This window comes from Hippopotamus amphibius, chromosome 1 (genome assembly GCF_030028045.1).
Source record: "Hippopotamus amphibius kiboko isolate mHipAmp2 chromosome 1, mHipAmp2.hap2, whole genome shotgun sequence".
NCBI lineage: Eukaryota > Metazoa > Chordata > Mammalia > Artiodactyla > Hippopotamidae > Hippopotamus > Hippopotamus amphibius.
The window spans coordinates 37742149-37753008 of record NC_080186.1 but is presented as its reverse complement, the minus strand read 5'-3'; the positions used below and the strand labels follow the sequence as shown (position 1 = coordinate 37753008).

Below are 10860 nucleotides of genomic sequence, written 5' to 3'. Positions count from 1 at the left end.
TGGTTTCCAAGAGTGTGTATTACACAGGACCGAGTGCAAGAAATGGCAAACAATCTCTATGTTTGCTTTAAAAGCTCATCGGGTGCCAATGCCAAGTCCTGATGTTTCTGGGTCTCGGCCCTTCTGGAGCAGGCTGGGCCCAGGCTCCTGGGTGAGGGGGCAGCTTTTGCATGGAAAGTCCTGCTTCCTGGCACCTGAGGCATCAGGCACTTTGGTGACACCCAGGGCTGGCTCCTCTTTCTGTGCGTGCGCACACTCAGGCTGCCACAGCCAGCTCCGGCTGGGAACCTCACAAGGTGGAGGGGTGGGCCCAGGGGCACTGGGTGGCCATGACTTCCCCTCCTGTCTGGGAGACAGGTTTGTAGGATGGACTGGAGTGGTAGTGTCCAAATCCTGGGAGCTGGCCAGCCTACCTTCCACTGTTGCCTTTCTGGTTGGGGATGCCCTGTCACGGTCCTCAATAGGGAATTTCCAGGACCATGGGCCCAGCTGTCCAGAGGTGGAGGCAGTGGAGCGACTGGTGGGAATGAGTCCTGAAGAGCTCGGACAAAGTGCTGTTAGTGCCTGGGTGTGGAGGTGCCGGGCCTTCCAGCAGCCTTCAGGGGGGATGGGGTCTGTGGGTCCGGCCCTACCCAGGTTGGGGGCTGATGACGAGGAGCTGGCAGGCTCTTCAAAGGCTTGTAGAATCCCAAGCCTCTTCTGGGGGACACTAGGGCCTTCCATTCTGGGAGATCCCAGTGTGACCCCTGTCAAGAGGCCTGGGACCACTGGGCCCTGGCTCCTGGGATCCCTGGGCAAGAAGGCATCCTCTTCCTCATGCTCTCCTGCTCCTCTGAGGGGTGGATCCTGGCCCACTTCTGGGTTAGGTACCAAGCTTGGCTCTTGTACACCTTGGCTGTTCTCGGGCCCCTCATCAGTGTCATCTTCTGAAGAGTCAACCTCCCGGATGGCTTCCTGCTTCTGCAGCGACTCTCGCCGTTCAGCCCGGTCCTGGCGGAGGGCTCCTAGGGCCCGTGAGGGAGCAGCCTGCAGCACCCCTTTTCCTTGCAGTGCCCCCTTGCCAGACAGCATACTCCTGGTCCCGACTACCTCCAGAGGGCTGACTTCCCTGGGTGGCAATTCCTTCTTTAGCTCGGGGTGGGGCAGGTCTAGGCTATGTTTACGAGAAGTGGCTAGCTTCTTCTCGGAAGCAGCAAGTGCAGCAGCCAGTTTCTCAGCTGACTGTACCCTCTTAAGTAGTGGTGATCGGGGTGGCTCCGCACTCTTGGGCCTTGAGAGTTGCCGGCCTAGGGGAGGTGACAAGTGAAGCTTCGTAGGGAAGGCCTGGGCTCCATGGCCAGACAGGGGTGATGGGGAGCGCTGGGGTGAAGCTGCTGGTGGTGGAGAGGGGGTGTGGGCCAGTGGTGACAGTGGGATGCTGCCTGCTGACTTGCGCCGTGGAGAGCGGTACTGGCGTTGGAGCTTGGGTGCCAGACCATGGAGGGAGCTGGGCCGTGTGTGCCCAGAGCCAGCTGGAGAACTGGGCACGCTGGAGCTGGGGGAGCTGCTCTGTGATGAATTCCCTCCCACTTTGCACAGACAGACACACACACACACAAAGGCAGAGCAGTTAGCTCTTGGAAGTGACTGAGGGGCAAGACAGGGCTTAGCCCTGGAATGTCCCAGGATCATCAACGTTACTCCACCAGTGAACCAGAGCCCAGGCTACAGAGATGAAGCCACCCTCTACCTCTGTCACCTCCTCCCCAAGACTGCTGAATCTTTTGGGGGTGGGTTGAATGAGAGCTTCAGAGTGGGACCAGTGAGAAGCACAGAGGGCCCAGGACTCTGCTACCTCCCAGGGGTTGTCTCTGCGACCAGTCCTTCATACCTGAATGCACGGCTTCAGGGGTCACCCGGTAGCCCTGAGTGGGAGATCGGGGAGAAAGGCTGTGGCTGTGTGTGGGAGAGCCCGGCCCACTCTCTCCTGATGACAAAGAGCGATTAAGGGAAGAAAGGCTGCGGCTGGTGTGGAGCAGGGATGCCTGCTTGGTGATCTTCCGGAACAGGGAGCTCCTTTTCCTGCTGCAGAGACAAGGCCAGAGGCTGAGTTGGTGCTCAGGGCACAGAACACACTGGGCCCAGGGCCAGGGTCGTCCCCAGCACACACTAGCACCAAGGTGGCCAAGAGCAGACCCCCGGGCTAAGTCTGGCTCACCTTTCTGGCCCATCCTTGCCCCGGCTCCGCTTGCTCCTTCGGGCCATCTTGGCCTTGTAGCTGCCCCTCCGAGCGGGCCCCACTTTAATGGATGTGTTCTCCAGGGCAGTTGTTGAAATAGACACCTTGTTTCCACTCTGGGGAACAGAGCATTAGCCCAGGCTAAGGCTGTGGCTGTATTCCTGCCCCTGCCCCTCCCCTGGGCACGGCTGTCCCACAGCTTGAACTTCTGCCCCTGCGTCACCATGTCTGAACCAAGGATCACCTTTCCTCTTTACAGATTAGGAAATGGCCCCACTGGAGCCCGAGTGGTTTGGGGAAAATGGAGAAGAGGTTCACATGCCCTGTCCTCCAGTCCTACCCACAGCTCAGCAGGATCCCTGTCTTGGTCAATGAGGGTGTCGCCTCCCAGTGAAAACCCTTTGCTGTGGCCACACTGAAGTTCTGTGTGCAGTGCATCTGTCCTCAGTGTCAGGTGTGTGTGTGCCCAACTCTCCCACTCCCCCATGGCCAGTCACAGACTCACAAGGCTGGGGTCATTCAGAGACCGCAGCAGGCGGCACACCCAGCACTGACCTTCAGGATCAGCTCCACCACCTCTGTGTGCACCAGCCCATGCACAGGCTCCCCGTTGACGTGCGTGATGAGGTCCCCCTGACGAAGTCCTGCCTCGCTGGCTGGACCTCCGTCCTCCACGTGCTGTCCCAGGGAGAGAACAGTCCTCAGCCTGGAGCCTGAGCATGAAGGGTGGGGCCTGGTTCTGCTCATCGCGCTGTGACCTCCCACCCCCCCACCCTTTGACCCCTGAGGGTCATGTGGGCAGGGACAGAAGCAGGGACAGACAGGCCCTAGTAAGGGGAAGGGAGAGAAATGATGACGCTGGGAGATGACAGGTCTGGATGACCAGACATACCCACACCATGTGGTGCACAGTGTAGACATCCGAGTCGCCCATGTAGACACGGATGGCCCGCAGAGTGAAGCCATACTTCTTGCCGGCTCGGTGGATGACGATGGGGGCCCTTGAGCTGCTGAGGGCTGGCAGGAAGTCCCTGCTTGGAGAAGAGTCCCTGGATGACGGGTTGGATGACTGGGAATGTGGGGACATGGGGCTGGCCAGTGGAGAGCAGGTGTGGTGCTCTGGAGAAGGAGAAGCCGGGACTTAGTGGGTCCATGCTCGAGCCCGCTCCCTGTCTCGGCTGTTGATCCCACACAGCGCTAGTCACTGAGCCTGCCCTCAGGTGTGTCTTCCCCACAGCCTCTGAGCAGCACAGCCCCTTCATGTGCCCAGACCCTTGCAGACCCCAAGAGGGGACAGGCTAGCATTTACTGAACACTTACTTACATGTATTAGGGACCACATAAGCTCTTCATACATACTTAAACGTCACCACTATCTTATGAGCTACCATTATTAATATCCACATTTTCTGATGAGGAACATGAGGCTCGGAGGGGTTAAGCAACTTCTTCAAGATCAGCCCTTCAGGGACATCCCTAGTGGGTAAGACTCTGTGCTCCCCGTGCAGGGGGCCTGGATTTAATCTCTGGTCGGGGAACTAGATCCCTCATGCATGCTGCAACTAAGAGTTTGCACGCAGCAACTAAGAACTCCACATGCTGCAACTAAAGATCCCACAACTAAAAGATCCTGCATGCCACAACTACAGATCCTGCATGCTGCAACTAAGACCCGAAGCAGCCTAAATAAATAAATAAACATAAAAAAAAAAAAAAAATCAAGAGCCCTCTCGTGATGGAGCCAGGATCTGAATACAAGCCGCCTCAGAGCCTGCACTCGCTACAAGATGCTACTTGCCTGCTCGTGCGTGCACACACAACCTCAGACCAACATGCATCTTTAGAGACCCCTATTCTCTTAACAAAGGGGCAGCAGTGACACGCAGTCTCTCGGATACCTGCTCCTCAACACACAACACACAGACACACCTCCTGTGTGCAGACCCTGGCCACAGGCCCACAGAGACTCCAAGGCCCTTCCTATGAGTTTTATCTCCGTTCTCTGGGGCCTCACCCGCAGGAATGAGGAGGGACAGGGCTGTGGCGGAGGCGGACTTGATCACTTTGTTGATGGGGCGAGTGGTGCGCTTCTCTATAGAGTCCCCAGAGAGCAGCCGGTGGCGGGCCCTGCGCACAGCCAGGTCGCTGATGGCCTTGGCTGTGGCTCCCTCAGCCAGCTGTGGGGTCCCGCGGCCTCCTCGAGTCTCCATGGCTGTGGATCAAGTGAGCAATGAGGCCTGCGGTGCGGCTGAGCCGCCTCCTGGCCCCCGCATCACCCCTGGCCACCCGCCGGGCTGCACCTGGACCGGAAGCGCTGCTCTGGCCAAAAGGCTCCTCATCCAGCTTTGGCCGCTGCTCTGTTGGCCGTTCGGGGGCGGGCCCAGGTACCCCCTCTCCAGACGGGGGTGTCAGAAGCCACGCACCCTCCTGCTGCTGCCTCCTGTGGGGGCCGCCAGCCTCCTCAGCGCCCTCAGGGAAGCGAGGTGCGTCCAAGAGGCCCGGGCAGTGGCGGCGCACCGTGAGTGGAGGGCTTGAGTCGCTCTCCGTGTGGGACGACTCGGACACCGACAGCCGCTTCCGTAATCTGCGAGACACAAGGCCTAGGGTGAGGTGGCCTGGCGGCCTCCCTCCTCCAGCCCAGGCTTCCTCAGGGGCTCATGTCATAGAACCTCCCTCCAGCAGCCGTCCCCGCGAAGGCCCCCACTGCACCACAGCCCTCCCCATCACCCGCAACCACCGGTGATGGCGGTGCCACCTGCCCCGCCAAGCTTGGGCGCTCACATCTCAGGGGAGCCAATCACCCAGCTCCGCTCTCGGCCCCGCAGCCCCACCGGGCCGTCTGAGCGGTCCTCCTTCTCCTCACTCAGGCTGCGCTTGGTGGGGGGTGGAGTCCGGCGCTCCTCGAGCAGTGAGAGCCGCTCCATGCTGCTGTACACCTGCGGGCACAGGAGACCTGCCGGGACGCTCAACCACCACACCTCCAGGGCGCCTGAAGCCCAGGAAATCAAGCCACTTCTCCCCTTTCCTCCCCCATACATACCAGATGAGTATTCAAGGAAACAGCTAATCCACTGGTCTGACCTGGCCTCATCCTGGCATCTCATATGTCAGGGCCCTGGGCAGATCTAGAAGCATCTGTCATATGCAGGCCCAGACCTTTCCCCCTCTTTTCCTGGAGACAGCCCCATCCCCTCCTCCCCAGGTGTGCCCCAGGCACGTCCCTCAACAGGTTCCCTTCTCTCAACTCTCCAGCCTAGGCCCGCCACCGTCGCACCTTGCTGAACCTTGGAGAACACGAAGAGAACTGGCGGATCTCAAGGCAGCCGTCCTCACTCACTTCCTCCTCATCCTCTGAGTCCACGTGGTGGTATCGCTCTGAGCGGGCTGGGACACACAGGACACTGCCTTTCAGAGGCCCTGGGGGTGGCCTTCTTTAACCCTGTCCGACCTCAGAAGGGCCTGGAGAAGTTGCTTCCGATACCGAGTTCACGGTGCACAGGTGTTTCTGGGCACAAAGGCAGGATCCCTGCACCTCCCCATCCCGCCCGTGGCCTTACTGTCAAAGTAGCTGGTATCATCCTCTGACTCCAGCTGAGGAATAAATTCCGCCTTCTGGCGAAGAAGTCCCGTCCAGTCCAGGCCAGTAAAGAACGGGTGCTGCTTCACCTCATAGGCACTGCCTGTGGGCAGGGATGGCGTGGGCGAGGGGGTGGAGGGAGCTGTGTGGCGTCCAGGTCAGCACGTCCAGTGAGAACCTAGGCCGTGAGAGGCTGGGCCTGGAGGCCGCAGCGCCAGCACCTTCCTCTTCTGCCCACAGGGAGCAGGGCAGAGCTTACGGATCCAGGGGCGCTGCCTGCACCTGAAGCCTGAGCCTCCCCGTTCTATGGAACCAGCCCTACTCCTCCCTCTTCCGGGTGCTGAAAAAGGTTATTGGGGCATGTCCCACCTGTACCCAGTCTCTCCAGAGGGTTCTGGTGGAGCAGTTTTGAGGTGAGATCCCGGGCGTCTGGCGGCAGTGCATCATCCCCCTCAGGCCACACAATCTCATCTGAAGAGTCATTGGGTGTGACAAGGAAAGGAGTGGGTCAGAGAAGGTCTCAACAGTTGTGGGCAGAGTAGGGAGACGGAGAAGAGGGTCCTGTGACAGGATAAGCATGGGGAGGCAGAAAGGGCCAGGGCCCTGAAAGCCTTGCCTAGGACCCACTTCCTTTAGGCTGTGCAGGATCCTGTCCTTCTAGGGGAGTCTCCCACACCCTAGACCATGGCTTGCTCTTTGATCCAGGGTGGCCACCGCGAAGCAGTGACGTCCCCTGGTCTGACCGCCAGCTCACCCTGCCTTTATACTGCAGACACAGGCACACTCACACACACAGGGTATGCACAGACACACAGCCGTGCACACACGAGGGACCACGAGCACCATCCGAGCGAGCACTGGGTGACACACAGAGTGTGTGTGTGCACACATCTGAGGCACGCTTACCACGCACACACGAATTCAGAACACGAACTCGTAAGCCTCACAGATACACGTGTAAATTGTATTTGTGGACCCAGATTCCGTCCCCCCGGTAGGCCAGGGGGACGGTACCTACCACTGATCACTTGCCCAAACAGCTCCTCCGGAGTGTCTCCGAAGAAAGGCACGCAGCCCACCAGGAACTCATACAGGATTATGCCCATGGCCCACCAGTCCACTGGCTTCCCATAGCCCTGGCGCAGGATCACCTCAGGCGCAATGTACTCTGGGGTCCCGCACACCTGGGCACAGAGAAGCCGGGCTGGCTCAGCGTCCAGAGACAGTGAATTGGCGCAGCGGCTGGGAGGGGTGGGGGTGCTCGCACTTCTGGAGCAGAACGTCTCTGAATGAAGACTCAGCTCACTCTGGTTAATGAGTAGGAGCAACAGGAGCCCCAGGGTACCAGAGCTGGAGCTGTTGGTGGGGTGAGTTTAAGTGTTTCCTAATACACTGAAACATCTAGTTCTAGCCTGGCACCACCACTCCCTCTCGGCACGTGGTGCCCACAATTGGCCTCTGCCCTCCATCCTCCCAAAGAACAGACCCTACAGTCACATGACTACTACAGGAACTTGTGAATAGTCACAACCTGAAATGTCAAATCAGGAAACGTCCAGAGGCTACTCTCAGGATGCAGCCCAGTGGAAACTTGGAGCTGTGTTCCAAGGACACAGGTGCCGGGAGAGCTTTGCTCTTTACCGAGGCTAGGAGGCTCAGGACTGAAGTCCTATCAGTCTCTGAGAGTGTCAATGGTTATGTGACATATTTTCTTCAAACCCTGAGGAGGAAGATGATTTTGGATTTTATATCCATGTGATTCTCATGGGCCACTCTATTTCTCAAATGTGCTATCTACCTCAATGCCTCCCTGGAAACAAAAGGTAGACAAGACTGGAGCTCTTAGTCTTAACATCCAGCTGCAAGGTAAGCTTGTGGTCCCCAGTTCTTACTCTGAGGTCCGGAATTCAACCCCCAAGGTCTCAACCATTCTTCTTACCTGCTTGTCCAGGAACTCCCGAGCATCCTTTTCAATGTGGCCCTCGTACAAGTTTGTGGTCAGGCTCATGAGGCCAATTTTAGACAGGCCAAAGTCAGTGAGCTTGATGTGCCCCATGGATGTAATTAGCAGGCTGGGAGACCAGAGAAACAAAAGTTTGGAGTTACTTCCTGGTCTTCTAAGAGTGCTGGTTTTACTATGTGCCCAATTTCCCCACTCAGGCTTCTACTGTGGGACACAAGCAGGGTAGCTTCCTCAGGGAGACAGGCAGCTGTGAACGAATACACAGCTCTGGCTGTGTGAGTACTGCACTCTGCACAAGCAACCAACCTGCCTTTTGCCCATGCCCCCAATTCACTTTTGTTTACTGCCCTCAACTGTATTCTATACTGAGGGCAAGCAGCAGCCAGCTGAGGAGCAGACTTTCTTCCACGAGCGATCAGCCTCATCCTAAGGCTCCAGCCATTCCCAGCCCCCTCTCCTGAGCTGGGTGGCTCACCACACCCCGAATCAGGGAGAGGGGAAAGGGGCACAATGATCTCCTTCCACATGCACGGCTGGTCTTAGGAAGGCTGGCTGGCAGGAACTAGAGGTAAAATCTCATAGAGAACTGTCTCTTCCCCTTCACATTCTCTACCTGAGCCATTTCACTTTGTGCCAAAGGCTTTACCCTGCTACCCTTTTATTCCCAAATCAGTATTTCTGGCCCTGACTTCTTTTATGAGCTCTATGCCTACTAACTGCCCGGATGTCCTACAGGCACCACGAACTCAACCTGTCCAAATCAAGGTCATGCCTCCTAACTGGTCCTCTTCTCAGTGAAAACCAGTAGTTTCTGCTACCTACTGAGCTCTGTGATAAGGGCTTTAGCCATTATTTATCAAAATATTCTGGCTCAGGAAAGGTCTTACAGAGTAACTAATACAACAAAGGTAGGTATTACTATCCCTAAAAGGAGGAACACGAGGCTCAGAGAGGTTTAATTCATCAGACCCGAGCTCACAGAGTTAACAAGCTCTATGAACTCAGGTCTGACTAATGTCAAAGCTGCTTTCCACTCCAGAGGCTTATCACCACCACCCCAAGCTGGAAGTCTGGAAGATATCCCGGACTCCTGCTATCTCATCCCAGCCTATCGTTTCCTTCCCATGTCCCAGCATCAGCCCTCCCTTCTCCATCCTGACTCTGTTCCAGTGCAGACATTGTCTTGGGCCTAGTCTACTGCCGTTGTCTCACCACCTGTTTCCATGGGCAGTGACCTTCCTAAACCTAAATCAAAGTCTGAGCGTGATACTCTGTCACCCTGTGGTTAACAGGCCCTTCAGGGACTCTCTAAGACCCTTTAAATTAAACCCAAACTCAACAAAAGGCCCCTTGATGATCCAATCCCTTACCCCCTCTCTAGCTTCCTCTCTTACTACTCTTAACAATCTCAGCTTCAGACACACTGTACTATCTGTAGCTCCTGAACGGGACCCCTCCCCACACCTGTGTGTACCTTTGCAAATCCTGCTCCCCAGCTTGAAAAACTACCTCCTACCTTTGCCCACTTGACTAATACCTTCTAAGAAGCAGCCAACACAAAGTGATTTCTGCCACCCACACTGGACTTAAGCTCTATAGGCCAAAGACTAGAATACAGTGCTTGGCACAGAGTAGATGTCAGTAAACGTCAGGACACGTGCTCAGCCATCTACTGGATGTGTGGATTCTTTCATTCCTGCTTGGTTTCTCGAGTGGAGCGCCTCAGTGATTCTCTGGTGTCACCAAAGCCTTACAAGTGCCCCTGTCAGACCTTGCTGGCCATGTTCTTCCCATCTGGGGTAGTCAGGGGCTCGAGTACCACATCTAGACGGACACCCACATGAGCAGTGTTTCCTAGCGGCCATGTGGGATAGATTCAAACATGCTGTGTCTGCCTTCATTTATCTAGAGACCCAAGAGGGAGACCCTAGACAAGGGACTCGGATAGCAGGCATACTTGTCAGGCTTGAGGTCACGGTGCACGATGCCATAGTTGTGTAAGTACTCCAGGGCTAGCACGGTTTCCGCAAAGTACAGGCGCACCATGTCCACAGGCAGGGCCCCAATGTTCTTCAGCAGAGTGGCACAGTCTCCTCCTGCAACAAACCCAGGCCACCATGAAGGATGGATCCAGCGCCATGCTCTAGATCAGCTGTCCCCAACCTTTTTTGGCACCACGGATTGGTTTCATGGAAGACAGTTTTTCCACGGATGGGGTGGGGATGGAGAGGATGGTTCAGGCGGTAATTTGAGCAATGGTTCAGGTGGTAAAGTGAGCGATGGGGAGTAGCAAATGAAGCTTTACTTGCTTGCCCGCCACTCACCTCCTGCTGTGCGGCCCTGTTCCTAACAGGGCGCAGATTGGTACCAGTCCGCAGCCCAGGGGTTGGGGACCCCTGCTCTAGATGGTCTCAGAGGCCCCAGAGTAGATAGCATCATGCAGTACCCTGGTGCCAGAGACTGTGATTCTAGTCCCTCTGCTGCTGGCATGGGTGGGAGACAGAGTGTGGAGGGGAGCAGGAAGTAAGAGGAGTTGGCCAGAGGCTGTCAAGCCCATTGCTCAAGCCAAAGAGGGAAGGAACCCAGGCCTCTACGCCTGAAGGTTGACTTGTTGGGACAGGACTAAGTCATTTTAGGATGGGAATCCTGTATATTATAAACACATCTGGCTGAGACTTCAGCATTTGTTCACTTATTTCCCTCCTGCTGCCTGTCCTTTAGTGTTTGAGTAAAGCAACACTGTAAACTCCCAGCACATAGCCAAAGAATTAAAAGGGAGTTTTGCTCAGCTTCAACTTCAAGACTTAGGCAAGTATCTTTGGAAGCTGTACACAGCCCTGACTAAGGGAGAGGGAAGGCCACTGGCAAAGCGGCTGTCCCCTCCAGAGCTGTGCCCCATGATGCTCTTCTATACCATCCCCAGAGCATTTTGTGTGGTCTTAAGGGGTATCCCCTTCAAATGCCATCCGCCAGGGCAGTGGCCTTCCTTTATTCTGAGAGCCCAGATGCAATCCTCCCAGCATCCAACCCTGGGCTTTGGTGGCTCTGCTGCCTCCTCTGTTCCTGCCTGGCACCAGCAGGTCTGCCAGGCCGTGCAGGCTT

The 10860-nt window shown here is 56.5% G+C and overlaps 1 protein-coding gene across 4 annotated transcripts in view; it reads right to left on the bottom strand.

The window, feature by feature from the left end:
* Nucleotides 1–10860, bottom strand: part of MAST2 (microtubule associated serine/threonine kinase 2) — a 223197-nt gene continuing 212337 nt past the window's right edge. For 2 of the 4 annotated variants that reach the window (XM_057709503.1, XM_057709511.1), the window contains 14 exons: nt 9716–9854; nt 7735–7867; nt 6814–6979; nt 6165–6266; nt 5776–5898; nt 5493–5602; nt 5000–5154; nt 4519–4802; nt 4233–4430; nt 3111–3337; nt 2774–2896; nt 2198–2334; nt 1871–2064; nt 1–1568 (listed from right to left, as the gene is read on the bottom strand). In XM_057709503.1, coding sequence (XP_057565486.1) covers nt 76–1568; nt 1871–2064; nt 2198–2334; nt 2774–2896; nt 3111–3337; nt 4233–4430; nt 4519–4802; nt 5000–5154; nt 5493–5602; nt 5776–5898; nt 6165–6266; nt 6814–6979; nt 7735–7867; nt 9716–9854 — 3584 coding nt within the window. In that variant the 3' untranslated portion in view covers nt 1–75. The remainder of the gene's footprint in view (nt 1569–1870; nt 2065–2197; nt 2335–2773; nt 2897–3110; nt 3338–4232; nt 4431–4518; nt 4803–4999; nt 5155–5492; nt 5603–5775; nt 5899–6164; nt 6267–6813; nt 6980–7734; nt 7868–9715; nt 9855–10860) is intronic. The other 2 variants (XM_057709528.1, XM_057709519.1) reach the window with 2 other exon arrangements.